General features: G+C 38.3%; 2 protein-coding genes and 1 long non-coding RNA gene across 6 annotated transcripts in view; 1 reads left to right on the forward strand and 2 right to left on the reverse strand.

The window, feature by feature from the left end:
* The window catches only part of LOC134670007 (formin-like protein), a 169,969-nt gene extending 154,834 nt beyond the window's left edge, over positions 1 to 15,135 (reverse strand). Inside the window, exon 1 of one of the 2 annotated variants that reach the window (XM_063527653.1) lies at positions 14,789 to 15,133. In XM_063527653.1, the coding sequence (XP_063383723.1) occupies positions 14,789 to 14,944 (156 nt within the window). In that variant the 5' untranslated portion in view covers positions 14,945 to 15,133. Of the gene's footprint in view, positions 1 to 14,788 lie in introns of both variants that reach the window. The other variant, XM_063527655.1, reaches the window with a different exon arrangement.
* Positions 15,136 to 16,358: 1,223 nt separating this feature from the next.
* The window catches only part of LOC134670038 (uncharacterized), a 139,044-nt gene continuing 130,439 nt past the window's right edge, over positions 16,359 to 24,963 (forward strand). The window contains exon 1 of the long non-coding RNA XR_010099006.1: positions 16,359 to 16,573. This is a non-coding gene — a long non-coding RNA (uncharacterized LOC134670038). The remainder of the gene's footprint in view (positions 16,574 to 24,963) is intronic.
* LOC134670011 (CBP80/20-dependent translation initiation factor) overlaps positions 17,400 to 24,963 on the reverse strand; it is a 48,515-nt gene continuing 40,951 nt past the window's right edge. For all 3 annotated transcript variants that reach the window (XM_063527677.1, XM_063527676.1, XM_063527678.1), the window contains 5 exons: positions 23,459 to 23,600; positions 22,423 to 22,678; positions 21,241 to 21,431; positions 20,575 to 20,772; positions 17,400 to 20,018 (listed from right to left, as the gene is read on the reverse strand). In XM_063527677.1, the coding sequence (XP_063383747.1) occupies positions 19,797 to 20,018; positions 20,575 to 20,772; positions 21,241 to 21,431; positions 22,423 to 22,678; positions 23,459 to 23,600 (1,009 nt within the window). In that variant the 3' untranslated portion in view covers positions 17,400 to 19,796. The remainder of the gene's footprint in view (positions 20,019 to 20,574; positions 20,773 to 21,240; positions 21,432 to 22,422; positions 22,679 to 23,458; positions 23,601 to 24,963) is intronic.

Below are 24,963 nucleotides of genomic sequence, written 5' to 3' on the forward strand. Positions count from 1 at the left end.
AGCATATATGCTATATATGATGAAAAGTTAGAACGAGCGTTAGATATAAATTAGGTATTTATATATTTTTAGTAATGATTTTTTAATATTGAATTAAAGTGCAATGTTTAAGTTCCATTGTTTATAATATGTATGACGCTTTATAATGTAAAATTATTAGAAATTTTTTTAACGTGCTTCTTTGTCAAACTACAATTAGCTTATTATTTTGTCGATATTGAATTAAAGTTTAATAAATCCACAACAACATATCTAAATTTATAAGTTAATAGGCAAGCTAAAAAGCTAGAAGAATAAGATATATGCTTTAGAATTAATATACGTTTTTTGTCCTATAAGATCTAATATTGAAATAGAGTCTGTAAAAATAAGTCTATTTCTATAAAATAATATACGCAGCCATATTATGGAAAGTAAGAAATTTCTGTGTGTAGCTTGCATTGTAATAGTAAAATCTAGTTAAAAAGGCGCGAAATTCATACATACGCCGCGCTGGTCCGTCAGTCGCCGGCGCGGCGCTCGAGAGCCTATCATAGCCTACCTATACCTCGCCCCTCGCCCCACCTCCCGCTCAGTAACACTGTCTGTCTTTTCTTATCATTCATTTGTTTGTTTACCGTGCACATATATAAATTAGATGCGGACATTACGTGAAATTAAAATATCTTATTAAGTAAAAATACCTACAGCTGATCAATCAGATCTTGTCAGTAGAAAGAGGCGGCAAATTTGAAAAATGTAGGTGCGAAGGGATATCGTTCCATAGAAAATTTGAATTTCGCGCCTTTTTTTAGTGACAAGATTTGCTTGACCAGCTATATTTCATTATCTTGACTAATATTGTAATAAAAATGTACAAGATATTCACAACTATTTTTTACTATACATAGTTTGTCAAAGGACTGTCTCATTTCAAACATAGACAGGGAGAATCATCATACTATCTTTGACTTACACTAGTACTAGCACCCAAAAGAAAAGGATGAATATAGTTTTTTTGTTTTTATTTACTGACAAATTGGTTTGACCAACTATACCTATTTCTGGTTCCTATTGTCATGTCCTGTCCTATTCAACGTCAATATCATAATATGTATGTATATTATAAACCAACTGATCAATATTACACGGTATACATCCTGAATATACAATAAGGTAAGTGGCCTCACTTACCTTATTGTATATTCCGTGTGGGCCGTATATGCCTATATACAGCCCACCTTAAATTAAAATGGTTTTTTTTAATAAACAGGATATGAAGTATGAAAAACTCACTCAAATAGGTTTCTCATTTATTTAAGTTTCTTCATTATACCAAAATAGTTATAAAAATATTACGATACTCTTGGAAAATATACCTTTTATAAAAGTCCTATTATGGGCCTTATTGAACACTACCAGTGTATTACTTAATCCCGCAAAAAATAATCATTTTGACAGTAGGTAATAACAGATTTTATTGTTTTTAACTTAAGACTTATACATATACAAATAACAATATTTGATACTTCATAACAGGAGGATTTATTTATAATAAGTGAAAATAATTATTTTGGGTCTTAATAACTAAAGATATAAAAATTGTCTAGTTTACGCGAAAATAGTAGGTAACTAAACATAAATCTTTATTAGTTACAGTAGTCTCATCTTTTAACATCTGGGGGCACGGCAGTGCCCCCGCCAAGACGAGAAAAGCGCAAGGGCACTATCTACCTTTTCTCGAAGCGCTTCGTCGTTTTTTGGAACCCTCATAACTTGGGGTTGGATTATACCAGATAAACAAAGTTCTCGGACTTATTAAGCATATCAATTGCATAGCTCTTATACTTTAGATTTTATTCATATCTAAAAACTTCGATTTCGTCACTGACTCACTCACTTGATGATCATCAATACCGGGTACTTCCTGAAGTCCTCTAAGAAGCTGAAATTTGGTATGTAAGATAGTTTTAGTACACAAACAACAAATAAATTAAAAAAAAAATTATCCCTAAGGGGATGAAGATGGGGTTTAATTTTGTATGGGAAATCAATAATCGCTGAACCGATTTAGTTGAAATTTGGTATGTAGATAGGTATTGTCATGGGGAAGGATATAGAATAGATTTCAACCTCAAAGTTTACCCTTACGGGGTGAAGGCAGATTTCAACCCCAAAGTTTACCCTTACGGGGTGAAGGGTTATATGGGGAATCAGTAAGAAGTACATTGTGTAACAGATGCCCCCAGATACTTATTTCAGGATTTTTAATAGTAAATCACCCCCAACCCTTTAAATTAGGGGATGGAAGATTGTCATAAACAACTTACAAAAAGAAGTGAAATCCCATCAAAAACATTTTGATGTACAATGTTGCCCAAACGAAACCATAAGGCTCGCACTGTCAAAAAGTTATCAGATCTCTTGCCAAGCTTCTAACTCTACAAGCCCTCTAACTTTACTAGCTCTACACCAAAAGTGTGTGGCTTGGCCGTTTCGTTTCTACAAGAACTATTGTATGTAAGTATAATACAAAAACCGCCCAAATGCGAGTCGCACTCGCGTTCCAAGGGTTCTGTACATTACACAATTTTTAACAATATATTTTTTTAAGAGAAAAGTGAGTAGTCTTTAAAAAACCCGTAGGTATCGGAAAACTAGGTACTTAAGTCCGACTCACGCTTGACTGCACATTTCTAATAGGTTTTCCTGTCATCTATAGGAAGAGAGCTAATATGTGTATTTTTTTCATAATTTTAGACCCAGTAGTTTCGGAGATAAGGGGGGAGGGGGGAATGGTCATTTTTTGCGTATTTTCTTAAATCACTTCTAAACTATTTATTTTAAAATTATGAAAAAATATATCTGAGATTCTTACAATGAGCCCCTTCGTTTGATATATATATATATATATTTTTTTTAATTTATTGAACAATAAGCTAAATAAAGTACATTATTATTACAAGACCCATCGTGGGCAAAACCTTGAGGAGGTTTGTATGCCGATGGGGAGTTCGAGAAAATAACATGACAATATACATATCTATCTTTCTACTAATTAAAATTCTAACAAAATTCTCTTATATTATTTCATATTCTAATTCTCTTATATTAATTATAACAAGATATAGTTTTTTTTTCTTCTATTTATCATTCATCTCAAAAGTGACCCCTTTATTTGAATTTCTATTATTTACTTTACGTGTATGTCCTTGGGCTAGAGACTTACATGTGTATACCAAATTTCAACTTATTGGTGCAGTAGTTGCGGAGCAAATAGGCTGTGACAGACGGACAGCCAGACACACGAGTGATCCTATAAGGGTTCAGTATTTTTCCTTTTGAGGTACGGAACCCTAAAAATAATGAATTTAATAAATTTTTCACCTTATGCCCATGTGGCGGTAGCGAAACAGCCAAGCCACATATTTTGACTAAGGTGTAGAGTTAGTGAAGTTAGGGCTTGTAGAGTTTGAAGCTTGGCTCGACAAGAGATCTGACAACTTTTTGACAGTGCGAGTCTTATGGTTTCGTCTTAGCAACAAAATTTACATGAAAATGTGTTTGGTGGGATATTTTTTTACAGTAAAAATATTTAGTCGTAACAGTAAGTATTATCTTTTAACATAATTTTTACAGTACATCTGGTACTACATTACGACCGGTGCTATAATAAGCACGTTAAAACACTCCCTTTGACCGTGTTTTAAAATTCGTCACTCGTTGCAAAATATCTATTTTTCGCAATTCTATCGTAAAAGAAAAGAAAACTAACGAAGAGGTTTTACGCATACGAGGGCCGCACTGAAAGTTTTGCGTAACTTTTGAATAAAATCATTTATAACCATAATAATACATTTATTGCTTCTCAAAATGTTTCCCTTTACATTCTATGCACATATTCACTCGCTCAGACCATTTTTGGAAGCATGAGGCCCAATCACTTGACTGCATGTTTTCGACGTGGTGATGAAACGTAGTAACTGCCTTATCCGGGGTCTTAAATGTCAAACCCCAAATTAAATCCTTAATTTTGGGAAATAGATAGAAGTCACAGGGTGCAATGTCTGGATTATAATCCGTATAAGAGACATTTTCCACGTTTTCGTAATGAAAAAATGTTTTTGCCTTTATTGCGGTATCGGTGGACGCATTATTATGACGCAGGAGGATGCGGCTTCTCGGTCGTCTCTCGCGGTCTTTTTCAATGACTGCGGGCACACAAATGGTAGTGTACTACTCAGTATTTAACGTTCTTTTATTATTTAAAAGTACGGTACAAAAAAGTCGCGTTTAAAAAAAACAGACGATCAAAATGTTTGGCAACGCTTTTGGCTTGTTGAACTTCTATGGGCCTCCTGTCACCTTCGAAAGACCCATTGACTGGACTAATGCCTTTTTTCCGGATCGTAGCAGTAAATCCAGATTTCATCTCCTCTAACGATGTTATATACAGCATTTGAACTTTCTTGCTTGTACTTACGCAGCATTTCTCGGCACCAGTCAAAAAGTACCTGTTTTTGGACTGAAGTTAATTCGTGAGGAATCCAAAGACAACAAGGCTTCCCGACTTTTAAATATTCTTGTAAAATCTTTTGTATTTGTCTCATACCTATCCCTAATTGTCCTCAAATTTCGTCATAGGTGATTCGTGGGTTTTCTTCAATGAGTCGTCTCACAGTAGCCACGTTTCCTTGAATGATCGCCGTGGACGGTCGACCTTCACGAAAATCATTATCTAGAATAATACTGTCTCTACTAAATTTACCATACCAACGCCTCACGATGCTCAGATGTGGTGCTTCAATCCCAAAAGCATTTTGAAGGCAAGCACTACACTCTTGCGGAGTAAGCGAACTTTTAAAATCATAACAAAATCATAGCTCTAAAAATATTTTCGCGTTAAAGCCACGTTCAACGCACTGACTTACTTTGACAAGCCATTAAAAACAAAAGACGATCGATTTGTCGCCAAGATTTGTCACATTCCATAATCAAAAGCCTGTATTTTTTTAAAATATACAATTCATAATTTAAATGTTTACCAGTGGCCAGTAGTGCAAAACATTCAGTGTGGCCTATGTAGTAGGAGAGAGGAGGAGTTTGTTAAGAACTATAGACAATAGAAGAGGAAGGATGCTTGGGCACCTGATACGACACGACGAATTTATCAAAAATATCATAGAAGGGAAAGTTGAAGCAAACAGGAAGAGGGGAAGACCAAGGAGAGCGTACATGGATCAAATAAAGGAAAAGATCAAAGTCGTGTCGTATCGGGCTGTCAAAGAGAAGGCGGAGGACCGCCAAACATGGAATTTGCTCCACCGACAAGAGTCATACTCTTAAATATATGATGATGATCGTAAATACCTACCTATGTATTAACAAAAAAAAGTCACTTGTAATTAGTTACTGCCTTTAAAAAGTATAAGTGCCTCAATGTTATTAGACTTTTTGATTCTTTAAAACGTCTTTAGGTCAATAAAGCAAGTGAAAAATTATTAGAGTTAGACCAAGAAAAGTCTGCAGCAATTTTGACAGCCCACGCAGTGCAAGTGTTATTTATAAGTCATAATTTCATAGAAGTTTCTTCAAGTCGACCTTATTAATAAGAGATTAAAAATATTGAAAATTATCTTAAAATATTTTAATCTAATATTTCATCTCATACGTTCAATAAGGCCCGGGACTAGACCTTTTTACCTGCACTGACAGTGGGCCTTCTTAGCAACAAGTACAAATTCAGAATAATTGGGAATAATAGGGAGCAACTGCTATTTTTGAATGCTGGGCCTTGTTACCCGCCGGGCCTCATATGCCTGCACCTCATCTACCTTATTTATTTGTTTTACAAGGGGAAAAGTTGTTGATTAACCGCTCGTGCTAATATTGATACCCAAACAAGCGAAACATTTTTTTTATTAAATAGGAGGCAAACGAGCAGACGGATCATCTGGTGGTTAGCGATTACCGCCGCCCATGGACACCCGCAACACCAGAAGGGTTGCAAGCGCGTTGCCGACCTTTAAGATGGGGGTCTTTGAAGGTTTGAAGGTCGTATCGGACAGTTCATTCCACAGTTTGGCTGTTCGAGGCATTCACAAATTCAAACATTCTAAAATTGAACCACGAGCGTAGTTAGTGGTTCGTAAAGTTGAACCTTGAGCGTAGTGAAGGTTTCAAGGGACGAAGGTTAAATAAAATTTTCACCACATCAGCTCGTAAAGGCCCTCTTGATTGTTCGTAACGGATAAGAAAAGTGGCATTTAATTTGATGCAAATATTGAGTTGTTACCGTAGGTAAATTGGATCAGTTGGTTGGTAATATTGACTTTAAAATGATAAATATTGAATAACGTCAGTTTGAAATTGATTTTATGATAAAGTAAATATTATCGGAGATGATCGCTCTTAAAAAATATATGTCGCTAGTCATTTATAACCTAAAAGCGCCAAATTACGCAAAATTATATTGAAATGACACCTGTGTATTGAATTTGAAGAATACTTTAACAAGGGTAGTTATCTGTATGACAATGCACCTAAAATAATTTTCAAATGTATCTATTATTTCTGTACTTAACACGATAACGAATTCTACGTAAACGAAACCGCGGGCAATCCCTAGTACATATAGAAATAAATAAGGGAAGGTAAGTTTTCATTAGTGTACTGTGTAAAATAACTATTTACCATTGATAATAATTTTATAAACGCTTTGCGTATTTTTAAGGGTACCGCGCTAACCGCTAGCCGCGACCGTCGATCGCTGCCTCCTGCCACGGCGCACAGCGCGGCGCGCGCAAACGCCGCGCGTTTGAAATGTAACTTAATATAAGCTCGGAATGCATACTTACGTATCAGTATTTAGTGTCGCCGTGATTTTATATTTCTAATCTTTTGTGTGAGAAGTAAGATCTTTATTATGACCGTGTAATATTAACTCTACAAACTTTAATTCAATATTGGCTATACTGCTTAACGAGAAATCAATATCTAGACAAGCACATTGTCTACATTTCTAACTTTTTACATGTATACTAAGTTGATAGATAATATCGTAATTTTGCAATATCAGCTACTCTAATTCTGTATTTTCATAATAATTCCTGTTTTTACGTTCACCAGAAAGCAGCTGTTCCAGATTTCTAAAAACCGAATAGTGTGAATAAATTAAAGTGTTATTGAATATGTTAAAGTTTTTTGTAACTTTAATTTTATATTTACATAGTTATTTAGCAAAAATTAAAAATTTAAATATGGCCGAACGCTCCACCTAAAATTTTCTAACTTTTTACATGAATGTTATTTAACATGCTTACAATAACATATCAAAAAAGAAAAAACTTTAATGTTATCAAAACCCATTTTTGTTCCACCGCTGGTCTAATATAACCAGGAACATAACCGTTAGACGTTTCTTTCGTAACATTGAAATCGTAGGTGTTATACCCGTAACAGCAACACATGACCATCATTCGACCTTATGTCTTCGCAATAAGGTATACAAATAGTCAAGCAACGTAAACGATGGTACGTAGGAGTTAGCTGTTAACGCGCCAACGCCAATTTGATGAGATGCGCAAATACCTCATTATCACCAATAAGAGTTCAACTCTGGGGTCTCTGACCCAATTACTCGTGTTACACTGCTATGGAAATGAGGATAAAGCATTCATTTCTTTCGCGTAAATGGGAGGATGAACTTAAACTAACGGCGGACCCGAAATGGAGTGTGGCCCATGCCAGACTACAATGGAAAGAACTAGCATTTGCCAAGCGGCACAATGAGTTTAGATGTTCCCTAATCTCTTAGGGGTCATTTAGACGTTGCGAGAACTCGCATGCGAGTTTCATTACATTGCGGGTTTTGATTGGTCGGTTGAATTGAACGTAACCAACAGTCCGCAATGTAACTAAAATCGCATGCGAATTCGCGCGCCGTCTAAAGCCCTTACCCAGGATAAAAGGGTTATAGATAGAAATAAAGGCAAATAGAAACTTGTGGAACTGGACAATAACAACGCTACATGATACATCTCAGCGTAAACACAATGAATATGACAATATTGATCGGCGAACATTGAGGACGAATGTTTTGCGCGAATCTTTAAACGTTTTGCTCTTGCAAGTTTGTGCCTAAAAGGAGGTAGCGAGCTAGCGAGGTTTGCTAAGTATGCTGTTCGTTTGGATATAAGGGCTAATAAGTATTATCCAGCTGTAAGCAAGTATATAAGCGGTGACGAAACGTCAGAACGCCCTCTTCCTTCGCTAGCGGATAAAGGTTATTTCAATTTAGCTACACCTAGTCATAATCAAACCTACGTACTTACGATCGATTATGGTAAATAGAAGACTATTCGCGGCTTATATACACTTGGTTTGCGAACGCGACCGTAAGAAGGCACGAGGTGTGCGAAACCCTGACAAGTTAGAGCTAACTACTTAGGTGGCGCATATACTTGTAGCTGCGGAATCACAAAAGGGGAAGTCCTGGATGTGTTGGCTTGACGTTGCGAGGCATGATATTCGCGTCTATGGCCTATTGGCCTCACAAAAGATGATGCCGAAAACCGAAAAATTTTGCCGGGGGAAAATAAGTCGAAAAGCGGGCCCTGGGGCCGCTGGGCTCCAAAGGGATATTCCACGAAAATGTCGCTTACGAAAAATGCTATTCTTCAAATACTAAAGAGAATGCTGAGGAAGCCATAATTAATCGCGTATTTAAGTTTTAAGATTTACCTCCGACGTTTCGAGGACGGCGTTGTCCCCGTGGTCTCGGAGAAGACTGGCTCAAGTTGACATCAACATCTTCTAGCCGCGCGAGTTTTTCGAACTACCCGCACTTGGTCTTGTTTATCAGTTTGAACGTTTTGCGCACTAGGGATGTCACTCTGACGACACACAACACTAACGATATTCGATTTATCGACTGTCGATATTCGTTTCCGCTTACATTTACTAATGACTGGATTCCATGTGGATGAGATCTTAAAACCCTCGTCCCGATTAAAATTGCAATGTTTTTTTATTTCAATGGCTTCCTGCACTTTTCTACTGTAGAAATGGCGATCCGTGGAGAGGATTTTAGGGTTATGCAGCTCAATCCAGTGGTTTGGTCCTGACTCCAGCAAATGCTCAGCCACCGCAGACTTGTTGACCTGACGATTTTTGACAGCTGCGATATGTTCCTTAACTCTTTCTGCTATATGGTGCGCTTAGTTTCTCCGATATAGGAACTACCACAACTGCAATCTATTTTATAAACGCCAGGTGACTGGAACGGAATAACGTCCTTCGGTGACCTTAGGCTCCCTGCTACTTTGGATAAAGGTGTGTACACCGTCTTTATAGAGTACTTGCCAAGTAGGTACTGTGCCAACTTTATCCGTTACCCCTGTTACATACGGCAAAAATGCCTAAACGCTCAAAGCGCTGAATGCTCGAAACGTCGGAGGTAAATGCAATGTGCAGTTTGATAATGTTTAATAATCGTGAAAGTTTAAATCAGTGTGAAGCCATAATTGTTCTGATAATAATAAATGATGAATTGATGACTTGGCTAGCCAATTGACATTGGTAGTACATTCTCGATATTTACGCCTTTGATTGAGGTATTTGAGGTAGAGAGAGAGAGAGAAGTGAGTAAGAGAGTACTGAATGTTACAACGTAACGATACGTTAGGTACGCCTGAGGCCCTACCGCGAAAAACGAAATTTCTTTATCTGCCTCTCCATCGCTCGAATACGCAAGAGTGATAGAATTTTTAGAATTTTCGATGATGGCGGAAAGACCCTCTGGTATTTACTACAGTGAACTACAATGTTTACATATCACCACCGACCATCACAGCTGTTTATTTATTTACATCAATTGATAAGCTATGTCGCAATCGCAACCATCCATCACCATGATCAGTCAAGGCCCCCATTTGACCCGCATCACGGGTCCGATGACTCACGACTCATGTTTCGTGCAATTTGCCTGTTAAAGAGGTCCTTGGCATGTCTCCTTTGTGAGGAGCCAATTAGTGGTGACTAGAAGCCGGGAATAGAATTAATCGCGAACTAAACACGCGACGGTTGGAAAATTACGCAATTTAAAGTAGTTTATTATGGTTGGAGTAAACGCGATTAATACTTTTTTACTTTATATTCACCAAAGCTCTTGATTATAGTCTAAGTCTAAGCCTTATATTTTCAAGATACTATAATGACAGTTCGATGGATGGTTTATGTGAAAGAGGATATGAGAAACAAAAGAATGAGTGCTGAGGTGACAGTTCGATGGATGGATTGTGTGAAAGAGGATATGAGAAAGAAAGGAGTGAGCGCTGAGGTGACGAAAGACATTGTGCCAATGCCAACCCCACATAACGTGGGATAAGGGCAGAGAGAAGAAGAAGACTATGACAGTTCGATTGTCCAAGTTGTCGCTTGTAATTTGGATATATATATTAATAATAAGTAGATGCTAAATTAACATATTTTATATATTTCAATTTATAGTGATCATAGCAAAATTGGGAAGGAACGTGCTTTATGTAGTAGATACTGCCTAAAATTTCACCTTCACTGACGCAAGTTTTATTTGTTAATACAAGTTTCAAGAGTCAATACTGTCTGTCTGAGTGCACTGTCTGCGCTTTCGTGTTTCGATTCGCGTGTAGGATTTCAATAAATTGCAACTTGTTATAAATATTACAAACGTACTTCACGCGAATCGCGAATGAATTCGCGCAATTCGTAAATATAACAAATCGCATTTTTTTAATTTTACACGCGAATCGAATGACTACTGGATAAATTATCTGTGACCCGTCAAACATTAAATCGATTAAGTCGGGGTTAATGTACGATACTACGATATTATTATTTTTTTTACAAGCTTTTATTTAACTTGCCCTGTTAGTATGTTAGTGTGGTTCAAATCTTAGAAGCTAAATTTGACCTACATCCTGCTGATTTCCGATTGAGCTGACATTTTGCAAACATTATTTAAATCAGATAACACGGGGCTGATCTGATGACGGAGACAGGAAGTGTTTTTTATTGTAGGATTATCGCAATTTTATGATTCCCGGTTTACATCCATATTATATTATTGACATTGAAAACTGTATTTATTCCGATAAGCATACAACATGCCAGCCAAAACATGTTATTGATAACACAACCGCATTAACGCTTAACAAAATGAATTGGGATCCTTTTATCAGTTGCCCTTTTTTGATATGCTATACATTAGTTAGACACAAATACAGAACAACCGAGTAACAGCCAAACAAATCATAACCACAGGTCCAAATAGGCCTCTAATGACATTTCTTTCTTTTAGTACTTTCAAGAAGGGTTAAACAGGGTCGATCCTAGGGTAGAGCGAGTGGATCGGCCGCTGTAGGCGTCAAATGGTAGGAACGCCAAAATGGTAAATGAGAAAAAAAATGTAAAAAAAAAATTAAAAGGGGCGAGTGTGGCGCGTGCGCGCAAATAAGTATGTGAGGAATGCCGGGGCTGGGGTGATTCCAGTTCTCAAAAATCTATATAGACTACGGTGTGAGCAGAACCGTCCTACAGGAGGTTCGAGTTCGGAAAGAATAACGGTAAATGGTTATTTGTTTTAAAGTTAAAGGCGAACTGGATAGTTTTACTACAACGCCAATTAACTGTACAAAAGTTTATACAGTCTACATGGTTAGTTAATACAACAATTCTGTCCAAGTATCAACAGCAACTAGGCATTGAATCTCGTAACCCCTGTTATTGGCTGAGAGATAAGTGTAAAAATAACTCATCAATGGGCCACTGTGCACCCGTATGGCCACATACACGTCCTGCCACCCTCAACGGACACAAAAGGGCGTAAGATGTTGTAGATGTTATGGGAAAGTGGACTTAGTGCAATTGCCGCGGACGCTTCGCGATGTAAGCACTAAACATTGATGCTAAGGACCATTTTAGCCTAGCCAAAATATTGAAGGCATTGGGATTGCGACCTTTTTACAGTAAAATAGTTTTTACTTTGCCTTTAATTCGATATAATAAGATTGTAAATTCAAGTTAAGGCTGTTACGACCTTTTTAATGCCTGAGCTTTATGCTGAGTAGGTATTGTAGCTAAAAAAAGTGCTAGACTACAGTGAATGAATAAACAAACTGGTCTAGAAATAAATAGACTCTTGTATAAAGTAGTGCCAGTTGTTTATTTGGATTTACTGACTACTTTAATCCTGCACACCACCTGGTGGAATACCACGCGTTCCGATGCGGTTTATAGATAGATATTTTTTTACCTACTTTGCTATAAGTATGTGTAATTATAAGCTAGGTCTATAAAATTTTTTTAGCCTATTTGAGTGTCCCACTGTTGGACAATGACCTTTCCCCTGGTTTTCCATAACTCACGATAAAGATTGCTCTAAGTATTGTTTAAATAAATAACCTTTAACTAAATACGGACTTATTTTCCTTATCTGGATTATGGACAAACACAAATTCACATTAACAATGTTCGTAGCAGTTGATTTATCCTTATGTACATACATACCCACTTATTGGCAGTAAGTGGCACACAGACAGGGAAATAAATACACAATAACTGTAGAAAAAATTAAATTTACTGCCTGAAATAAAGGATTATTACATTACATACATACCCAATTATCCAATCCGGAAGTGGTTATAATAACTGCTATTTCAAAGTAAGTACCTATAACTAAACAGCAGTTTTAAAAGTCCTAATGACCTTAAAAAAACGAATTTCGAACTAGTTATAATGGAAAAAAAGGGTCAAAATTCAAAACTGCAAAAATGACTCTGGCACTTTGGTGGTTATTCAATTCATGGCTCATCAACTCATCATGGCATTCTTTCACACTAAATACCAAATGGTGAACCCACTGAACAAATAGAGGAAACAATTGGTTTATTCATGTTGGACCTTGAGTTTAATTTACCTTAACCTTATTTACCTTAAGGTAAGTTAGTAGTTGGCAATGGAGTTGAATTAGGTTTAAATTAAAATGAGATGAAGCTTTATTTTTAAATCAAATTTCATAGGAATAGTTTTTTGTAGTTGATTAGATAATAAGCCATGTAACTTATTATCAATGTCCGACAATAAATATTAGTTATAAGTTGTGTATAAATAAATTGTTAATGATTATAAACAGAATTTTCATTTTATTATTCCCATCTATCTATCTATCTATTTAGCTCCTTTGTACCTATATCTCTAAGCTCAGTGTGCCACTTGGCAAAGGCCTCCTCTAGCCCTTTCCATTAAGGTCTGTCGTGGGCCACTCTTATCCATTTCAGGCCCGCTGTGAGTTTGAGTTCATCCTCCCATCTTGTTCGAGGTCTCCTCTGGCTCCGTGTACAGCCTCTTGGGTACCGATCCGTTACAATCATACTCCATTTCTCCTGCCCGTCTCTCAACATTATACCCATAAATTTATTTAATTATAAAAGTTTTTGCCTGACTACAATGCAACAATGGAAGCAATAAAAACTTGAAATGCATTTTGTCTTAAGGACAATGCTAAAGTTGTACAATAAATAAGTTTTAAACACAAATGCATGCTCCAGCCAACACAATAGATAAAAACAGGAAATGAAACATTTGGTGTCTTATCACATGCAACTTACTGAACGCTGCACAACACATTTAACTTTATTTTTCATGTCATAAGGGTTATTTTGTGTTGACACTGAATAGAGTAATTACGAAACAGAGTGACAAGCGAGTAGATAAACGGTACAGGAGATTTTGAAACGGGAAACATCCCACATGTTGCATTTTATCTATTTGTCGTATATGTTTATTACAATCTGTGCAAAGCAAACACACAGGATGTTCCAAAATAAATGAGCCCAAGCACTTCAAGTTAGATGTATAGATATTTTTTACCACAGCTTTTATGAATATCTAATCATTAAACAAGTTAAAATTATACAGTTTTGTTTTATTATACCGGGAGTGCCGGTTTGGTCTGTAGCATGAGCAAATAATTAAAACATAGATTGTACTCCTCAAACAGTGACACTTTTGTTAAACAACTTTAAAAAATAGATACTGGTTTTGGTTGTAAAACATTATATTTTGATTGTTATCTTAGTTTATATTGGAATTATCAATAACTTTTTATTTCGATTACATCTTGTACAACTTGCAAAACTAAAACATGTCAAACAATTATTTTGTAAAATGTTTGTGAATGAATGAAATAAAAACGAATGAATTAAACGAAATCGTTTCTGTAAACGGTTAAGTATTCTGATAAGTCCAATTAAAAAAAAACCGTTTTAATGATGACTTTAGAAACACCATACATATGTTTTTTATATAGCAAGCATACATGGTTGTTGTCATATCAAGGTTCCCTAAATGTTATTGTCTTATTGTATTTACAATGCCATTGTTTTGTACAAGAACCACTTAATAAGATCCACAGCTGTTTAATGTTTACAAAATATATCTTGTATTACTAATAGTTTGTAGCAACTCATGATACATGTAATAAAATACTTACCGTTTTTACGATCGTAAACGTTGAATGATTTAGCTATTGAGTTTAGCTTGAATAACTACAGCAGAAACTGCTGGAAACGTAAACAGGTTTAACTGATATCTTCAATTAAAGCTACAACGGGAATGCATTATAATTTAAACGATAGCTATTCAATCGAATCAAGTTTATCGACGAAGCCCCGCACAACGCGCACGTAACAAAGTAATCCTTAACAGTAAACAATACTGTTTGTAAACAAGCCACCGGCGAATTATCGCCATTTATATGTTTAAAACTTACCAGAACTTTAACGAAACGGTTCTCCAGCTCATCTCTGTCTGGCATTGGCGGCTTGGTGCGGTTCCTAGTCGACGCCTGCCGCACATGGTGACTCTTGGCCGGCCCTACTGCCGGCCCGTCCAACATTGTTTGCTCTCGCGATGTAATCAAACCCATTTTACACTGAACACTTGCAAAACACTAAACACATATTCCATGCATCAGGTCATTTTTATCACAGACAACAGCACTAAAACACTGATTAATAAATCAACAAGTCACATCACACCGAGCGGCGATCGAGCCGACGTTCATCAACAAACTGCAACAAAAGCGAAGCAGAGTTCCTTGCCGTGGGACGAGGCGAGCACGACACGGCGACTGTAGTCAATGCCATGAAGTTAGCGGCAAACCTTTGACAATGGATTGACAGGAATATAGACAACTCATGTGAAAGGTAAGCTCAGATACCACATTAATTCTATCAAAACATAATTTATACGTAAACCTCACCGCATTTTTTATTTAGAACAAATATCATTATTTCTTTTTATTTACGCAGAAATTTTGAAATAGTTATTATTCATATACATATTTTGTCATTGTACGTTGTACTGTACTTAAAATGGATTCTAATGGTTTTAGGTTTTTGAACGATACTTTTTTTGTATTGCCTGTGTACAATATTATTATCGAATCGTAATTCGAACGTAATCGATAACAATAAAGCAGTAGAGGGAATAAAAAACTTATAGTTTGGCCAAGGACTGTCTCATTTCAATCATAGGTAGAGGGAATGATGCTGTCGTTGTCTTACACTAGTACAGTCAGCAGCAAGAAGTTGCTAAGCGGGTGAAATGTTCAAAATGATCTTCACGCGACTATATTAGATAGAATAGATAGATTTTTATTGGTATTAATCAAACACTGTCAGTTACATACTTAGCAATAATTAATTACAAAATGATAATAAATTTAGATTCACAAGTCAATAATTTTTAAATTCACATATATAACTATAAATTGATAATGTCTACAATTCTATAAACATAAGATATAATTCAAATTACAATACAATTACCTACACAAATTATCTAATCTAAACAACCATGGGGACTTATAATAATAATAAATAATAATTCTGTTGCACCTGTGAACGGGTTTCAGCAGGCGTTCTACATGACATAAAAGCTCTCCAAGGGGCCTCTACGTGTTGGATCTGTGTCCCCATGCAAGCCTATCAAAAAACCGGGATCATAGGCCCGTGATATCCAAGGAGATACAAATAATAATTCAGCCTATATACGTCCCACCTGTTGCTGGGCACAGGCCTCCTCTCTTGTATATGATATATGAAGGTTTCCTCACGATGTTTTCCTTCACTGAAAAGCTAGTGGTAAATATAAAATTATATTTTGTATATGTTCCGAAAAACTCATTGGTACGAGCCAGGATTTGAACCCGCGACCTCTGGATTGAAAGTCGGGCGTCATATTAACTCGACTACCACCAATAATTTAAGTAAATAAGGTTTGGAGGAGTTGAACACCTCGCACGCTTAGTAACTTCTGCTGCTGACTGTACTAGCCTTGGAGGATATAACCAACGGAGACGCCATGTCTAAAATTTTCGGTACAAAATAGTCTGCCGTTTTTTGCGGGGGAGGGGCACATCAAATGTATAGGTACGTCATGTCAGATAAACGTCAGTCCATACATATGGTTGACATGAGGTTGACCATTGGCCGCCTATTTTTGACAGAGGGGAACGCCTGTTAATGGCGGCTCCATTGTTAATTACTCCGAGGTACTAGCACCCAAAAAGGGATGAGTTTAGTTTTTTACCTTCTAATTTACTGTCAAATTGGGTTCTCCAGACTATATGTGGATTTTGATCCCTCCTAGCAGAAAAAAAGCCCTTTCCTGAGTAGGTGATGTGAAAATATTTTTTTTGTTTGTTAATGAAATTGACCATCACAAATTTATCGATTAAAAGTTGGTCAAGCAGATCTTGTCAGTAGAAAAAGGCGGCAAATTTGAAAAATGTAGGCGCGAAGGGATATCGTCTCTAGAAAATTTGAAATTCGCGCCTTTTTCTACTGACAAGATTTGCTTGACCGTCTTATATTTTAGATTTTAAACATATCGACTATTTTTTTAGTGTGGCAACATTTCTTCTGTCATCATTTGTAACTATCAGTGTCAATCGTGTCAATGTCAACTATAGTACTGGAGCAAAACAAAACCTATCAATCTATCATCTATAAACCATATATTATAAAAAACACACACCGACAGTTAGATCGTAACAATTTTATACCACGATACAATGATCTAATAGTCTGGCACTTGTAAATATAGATGACTGCTACCATTGAATACTAAATTGCTAATCATTTGGTAGTTTACCTTACCCTACCCTTAGTGTTTTCTAATGTGGTCTTATGTTGACCCCTTACTCAATACAGTCATGCGAAGGTTGTAGTAAATAAAACAAATTTTATGTAAATATTTTTATTGGTTTACCTAGGTACAAAATTAGAGATATCGGGTACTATTGCCCGAACCTCAGAAACAAACTACTATACCAATATGTTAGCACCATTTTTTTACGTTTTTATATTTTTTTTATATATAAATCATACCTTAACCTGCTAAGAATGCATAGTAATATGTAATGAACAGTTATGGTCTTTTGTGTTTTATATGTTAATCTAACATATAATTTACATTGTGAATCAACTAACATGAATTTACAACATTCACTAAAGACTTATACAAGTCCCACACATTATAATAAAAGTGTAATACAGTAATACTTAAAAGTTGACACTGCTTCACAAAGTTCATAATTATTTTACACATATTAAGCAATCAAATACATTTCTATAATAATTAAATAATTATGCTGGCCGATTTTTATTGTGGAAACACCACAATAATATATGGTGCAACATTGATAACAAATCAAGTATCAAGACAAATTCAGTTGTGAACATCTGAGTAAAACATTTTTAAATTTTTTAATGAACCACCCAGTTATGAATCATAGATGTTAGCGCAATAAAGGAGGTTAATTTTATTGATTTGAAAATGAAAATGAATGAAAATGAAAAATTGTTTATTTGGATTAAAACTGATTTCTATCTGTAAACAAGAGATTCCTCTGAATCAGGTACAACCGTGTGGTTAATTCGCATGGGAGTTTTCATATGAGTTTTTGGCATCAAGTCTTTGAGAAAACTTCCTTTGATAATGTCTGAATCATAAGTTACTACGTTTTCAACTGACTTGGCTGTTTTACAATACTACCATTGCCCAAAAAAAAAAGTAAAATTATCGATACTTTGGCATCACTACAACAAATGTCATTTGAAATGTCACAGGATCTATCTATCGCCGATCGAGTGGCAGAAACATTATTTTGTCTTTTTTTCTTTACTCAATATCTAACACAATTGAATTTACTTTGTATTTGACATGATATCAATGTTACAATCAAATAAATGCCTTTATATTGTGCTTGTTAATGTAAATGTGAACTTAAAAGTACTATGGTATCACTTATCTCTAAACAAGTCAAGAGTGTGGTAAAATACATAAAACAAATTTTGGTCCAGCTTCAACAACTATTTTGATTAATCCTTGTTAATTAAGACATATCGACGCCATTACAGTCTTTGGTTAGGACAGAAATAAACAGACCCTACAGTAACTTAAATTTAAATAATATCACAAGCATAATTAACATTGAAATTCTCGCGCTAATCTCAGTCAAACGTTAATTTGAAAGAAAAAGGGTAAACAAAATAAAATTGCTTATTTATTACATAAGCTGGCTGAATTACTTAATAATTTAGGGAATAAAATAAAAACATGAATTCCATAATATTAAATCATGCTAGCTTGTCTTGAAAAGATTACTAACTTTAATTAATTGTTTAACCCATATCCAGGCCGGCACCAATCTACAAGGTTTTTCTGAAAAATCCAAATATATTCCAATTAATCCAGCTCTGATGATTCAAGACAAATCAAATTTCCCGAAAGTGCAATCTTATTTGAATCTTAAATCGGAATGCTTAAGTAGAAATTCTAGTGGCGCGTATGTGGTCGATAAATCGTACTATGATGCCTGGATAAGGGTTAACTGATGGTGCCTAGTAGCCCTAGTAAAATCTTCAAGACAGCTATTAGATATTGAATAACTAACAAAGCTATATACGGCACAAGTATACAAAAAGCGAGAGGCTTACAACGGAGATGGCAATAGGTACCTAGAGTTAGAATAATAAACAAACGACAAAGGTTGCAATGCACCAAATACTATGCGGGGACCGTACAGTAGTGTACACCATTTTGTCAACTATCTATGTTACACGTACTTTTTAATACTTTTAAGGCATATATCTCCGTCTCCTTTACATAATAATCCACCTAGAGCTAATCTAAAATATTATACAGCTCGTTTTCGCACTTTTAAAAGAAATTTCATACATGTTTCCGTTGGAAACTTGTGTTCAATATCTTGAAAGTGCTGAAAATGTTTAATGAATTTGAAAGGCACTCGATCTGAGCTTGCAGCAGTTTTATGCATGCGTTTACGTAATTAACCAGGCGCACCAGACTCTAGTTTATTAGAGAACCCTCCTAAAGTCCTGCTAAAGTGGCATTTTCGTCCTGCAACAATATTGTTGTAATAGTTATATAACTATGAGGCTAAAGCCTAGGGCGGCGCGGCCCTTCGCGCGACAGTCGGACGGTCAAAACGTATCTTCATCTTAATACCACAAGGATGTAAACGTCACGCATGTAGAGCTATACACGCAGATTTTCGTAATTAGCTTCCCAATCTACGCAGATGTCCTTAAAATTTCTGGAATATTTCACAGGAAACTTTAATTTTCGGAATGGAAAATTTATCCATCAATATGACAAGTCTCCTAAAATTTTCCACGTGGAAATTTCGCAAGTCCGCATAGTTTGCGACGACACATCGGTGTACGCATATTTCCGCCGCCTACGGCTGCCTACTTGGAGGAGGGGTAGTAGTAGAGCACGGCGCAGCCCGGCAGCTGCCAGCGGCTCGCGTGCAGCTCGATGAGCTGCAGCAGCGTGCGGCGGATGGAGGGCGCGGCGTGCGTGTTGAGGAAGGCGTCGCGCACGGCCGTGAGGAGGCGCTCCAGGTCGCCCGGCAGCGCCTGCTCCAGGTCGCGACCGATGTACGTCAGCACGAAGAACAGGTTTTCCGTCTGGAAAGATAGTAGGTACATATTAGTCGAGCGAAAAATGCATCGATTCACAATCGTAGCGAGTGGTTCAAAAAGGAACTTCAGCGTTGCAAGGGTTTTAATGCACGAGGGTTGATACCGAGAGAGAGTTTTTTTACAATATCACCGCGAGGAATTTCTGTAAAACATTACTAATCAAATCCAAAACGACACTGTCAAATATTTATCCATTCTCTTTATTCTTCAAAAACTGTTAAAAAAAATGCATTTCATTCATAATTCATAAAAGTAACAAAGTAAATACAACTTTTGAATTTTTTCGTGTCGATTAGTGGAATTGCCTCAAATAGTGTTCGAAAAAAGAATGGAATGTATCGGGTCCCATACATTCCACAACTCTTCTCTTTCTGCACAGACTCTACCTACAGCGCCAACTTCTTCTACCTAGCGTTATCCCGACCTTAGCGAGGGTCCGCTTTCCTCCACTTTGCGCGATCCTGGGCGTCGTCTTCTTGAATCTTTCGTTGAATCTTCAACGTAATTGGGCAACTAAAACAAGTAAAGAAGCAACACTCACGTCTCCGGCGGAGGGCACCGGCTGGCGGATGCAGTCCTCGCAGCACTTGCAGATGAGCGTGAGCAGCACGTGTCCGGGCTGCGCGGACGCGCCGCGCCGCTGGATGGCGCGCCGGCGCAGCTGGCAGTACATCTCCAGCAGGAACGACAGGAACGCCATCAGCCGCGGCCGCCCGCCGCCCACAACCGTGCCCAACAGCTGGAAATTACAAATATCAGAATTTAGTAAAGAATTACGGCTGAAATTCAAAAAGATAATGCTCCAATTAAACGAAAGTTAAATTAATTGGTGAGTCGTTGGTACGTTTTTACATCATAAGGACTACACTGTTGCACCACAGCATTTTCAAATGTAATATTGTCGCCCGCTTGGCAGCTATTAACTATGGGCCGTGTTAAACACAGATTACACGAGCTGCACGGAGGAAATTGCCGAGCAAAACCGCTCAATACCGATGTGTGCCTCGCCCGAGTTTGTTCGACTTGAGCGAGGCATATCCATGTTCCTCATAACACGGTTGTTTTATGTAGACCTATACACAGTTCTCAAATGTCAAGTGGACAATGAAATTCTGAGCCTTACTTCACATCTTCAATCCCCCCCAGCGTGACAATCGCCCTCGATTTCCCCACCAGGCCCTGATATGTATTAACCAAAGCGACTCACCTTCTCCCGATCGTGGTACCACTGCTGGCAGGTGTTGAGCAGCGACTCGAGGAAGGTCTCGGTCTGCTCGCGCTCCACCACGGCGATGCAGCGCCGCGCGGCCGGCAGCGCGTAGCGCGGCGACTCCACCGCGCGCGACACCAGGTGCCCCACGGCGTCCATTAGGGTCCGTGCGCATACCGAGTTAGGGTCTGTAAAACAAACACAACAAACGTGTACAAGATTTAAACTTAAAGGACTTTTAGGGCCCCCCACATCTAGCGTCTTTCGAGCGTCGGCGTCTGGTCAACGCTATGGAAAATGACGTCGCTGCGCAGTTGCGTCGACGTTGCGTCGAGCAGCGGCCATAGAGTTGTAGACGCCGACGCTCGAAAGACGCTAGATGTGGGGGGGGGGGGGGGGAGGGGCCTTAGGCGCACGGCCGGTTTCCATTCTTACTTGGTAGATATTCCACCAATTCGCACGAAGCGCTTTGCTTCTTCTTTCCTTATGCGCACTGCCAAGGAATGGAATTCCTCGCCGGCGTCTATATTTCCGTGCTCATATAACCCGGCAACCTTCAAATCAAGATAGAACAGGCACCTTCTGGGCGAGCTCGCTCCATCGTACGCCACGTCTACGCCTCGGCTAGTCTGTGGCCATGGGCTTACTCATGGCCACAGACTAGCCATTTATAATAATAATAAAAAAAGTCATGTATAGCGCCTGCATCTTTTCGCCACGGCAAAGAATGAGGTGAAATGCGTTCGCAAGATCCGTTACGAGTTGAAAATGTTCCAGCTCCGATTAGTGCGACGCAATCCTCCAGCGTCAGCCCCCAGCCTCAGCGCAGCCTTTGCACTCGCCAACGCATCAGCCGACGTCAGTACTACTACTGATGAGGATGAGCTGCTAGCAGCTAGTGAACTGGCTGAAGTCATTTACCTTCGAGAGCCTTGTCGATGCACTCCTGAATCTCCTGCGGAAAATTCCCCAGGTCTCCTGCATCAGCAGCCAGTCCTAACGCCGCCATTCCACTCGCTAGAGCATCAGCTGACGTGAGCGACTTGGAGCGCTTTAGCCCGGGGACGAACTGCGGACGGATGCTCTTCCCGTTCCCGTCTGTGAGGGAGGAGGGAGGGGACTTCTTCTCAGACAATTTCTTCCAACTATAGACATTTGCAACTAGCTGTAGACATTTACCTTCGAGCGCCTTGTCGATGCACTCCTGTATCTCCTGCGGGAAGTTGCCTAAATCTCCTGCATCAGCAGCCAGTCCTAACGCCGCCATTCCACTCGCTAGAGCATCAGCCGACGTGAGCGACTTGGAGCGCTTTAGCCCGGGCACGAACTGTGGACGAATACTCTTCCCGTTCCCATTGGTAAGGGAGGAGGGAGGGGACTTCTTCTTCTCTGGGAAGTTCTGCTGCGGCTGCAGTTTGAAGTGGACACGTGGACCCTGAAATTGTATAAATGTTATACATTAGCTTTATATATTTGAACGAGGGAAAAAGGCAAATAGAATAATAGTGTTCGTCTCGAGAAACCGTGTTTAAACCGGCTTTTTGATGAATCGCTAAGTAAATGCAAATGACATTATCTAGGCCTACATTTTAGCATCTCGCTGATAACAGACGCATGGCAATTAAATGCTAACATATGTAAGTAATACTAAACGCTAGCTGTTATCATTTAGCTGTGTAAATTCATGCAAATTTAAATAACTAAGACATTGCCAAACCTTTAATACAGTCATTTAGTTGCGATACTTTTCGATAACACCGATCGTTTGATATTGATACATGAAATAGTTATGGTTAGTTTTTGAGTAATCTGCTTCGGCATACCTATTATTCGTCATTTCTTTGTTTAAACTACACACACAGAAACTTCGTTTAACAGTCCCAAGAGACATTCATTTGAATCAAACATCTACAGCATCAGAGTGATGTTGTTGACGATAGCCTGATTCGACGAAAAATACACGGCACATTTAAAGGCACAGATACTTACAGACACAGCTTCTAGAGACGCCGGTTCGGGTGTGCCTATACGTCTACCGTTGTGATATTAACTTATAGAAGGACACCTACCTGCGCCACGTGGCCGCTGGATGCGCTGTTGAGGAGCGCGAGCACGGGCATCACGGGCCGGTAGTGCGGGGGCACCTGCGCCGACAGCACGGCCGAGCGGGAGTGCTGCAGCCCTCCTCCGAAGGTCGCCATACAACGACACCTACCTGCGCCACGTGGCCGCTGGACGCGCTGTTGAGGAGCGCGTGCACGGGCATCACGGGCCGGTAGTGCGGGGGCACCTGCGCCGACAGCACCGCCGAGCGGGAGTGCTGCAGCCCTCCTCCGAAGGTCACGCCCATTGCTGGTCTGTAACACACAAACGTTCTATAAGAATTAAGAACCGATTGAGAACGCGTAGAGTGCAATAACCCCATTTGTTTCTAGCCTACTCTGACTGATTTCGGCGAACGCTACGCACGAATGACACATTGGAAATTGGCGGCCGTGCGTACTTGCGTTGTCGTGAGTGGGTATAAACGTTTAGCAAAAAACGCAAGGCGAATTTACGCACGAATCAGTCGGAACTTAAGAAGAAATTGAATTATCTGTATTTAAAAGTTTATTACTCGGCGTCAAATATATAAATAATGACTACTCTAACTCAATATTAATAAATTAAATCAAATTTTTGGCAATGGCTGGAACAGTACTATTTCTTCCAGTAATATACTTTAAGACACTGAAATACTTCCTTGATAATGATAATAAACATTTCCGGTTATTAGTGTTAACATAAATTATTATTTAACATAAATAATGAAATTCCTGCTATGTATTTACCACGTGGATTCTTTTTTTACATTCCCGAAGTATTTTTTGAATTATCAGTACAATTTGTGAGTAGGTAGTACATTAACATTTAAGTAGGTATATCAAAATAGGGTAGTTATTTAATTTAAAGAATGAAGTTTTAGATTATTTGTGACTGTAGTTATAATATTACATACCCCGGCCGGCGAGAGCAAAAATGCGTTGACAGCTTAATAGTGCGAGGACACACACTTTGGTCGATGTCGATAAAAACAACACGATGTACTGGACCACCGTTATGATATGCAGAAGTATTAATTATTGTTGTAAACAAAATTAAAACCAAGTGTTTGTATTTATTCAGTATTTTATGTAATTTTCGTAATATACAATTAGCATTTTTTCTAAATTTTCTGATTTTAAACTCCTTCGCCTTGCCGATAAAATCCATTTCATCCAACTAAAGGACCGTTCTAAATCTACTGTAGTAATCGGAGCAAAACGAAATAATTCATAGTGATTATGAATTTGTTCTGTATTAGGTAGTTCCACTTCTCTGCCAGATATCAATTTATTTAAATTGTTTAAAGTTAAAATGCCAACGTTCTTCTTCAACATATTCTGATACTTATTGTGAATAATTTTATAATAATAATAATTTAGGGCAGGGCAGCTTGTGGCGAGCTGTTGGGGAGTAACGACCCCACGGACCCGAGTGCTCCCGAGAGTCGGTCAGGGTCTCCGTCTCCGGCGTGTCTTCGTCGGTCGGAGTGGACCCCAAGGGGACCCGCAGGACTCTCAGCTCTGGCTTGCCTTAATTGGCCGTCCAGAGAGGAGTCGTTAGAGCTATATGCTCCAGGGGTGGAAGTGAAAGATGCATAAGACGCGAGTTGGCACAGTGGCTGGTAACAGCCACTGG

Source organism: Cydia fagiglandana, chromosome 13, assembly GCF_963556715.1.
Source record: "Cydia fagiglandana chromosome 13, ilCydFagi1.1, whole genome shotgun sequence".
Lineage (NCBI taxonomy): Eukaryota > Metazoa > Arthropoda > Insecta > Lepidoptera > Tortricidae > Cydia > Cydia fagiglandana.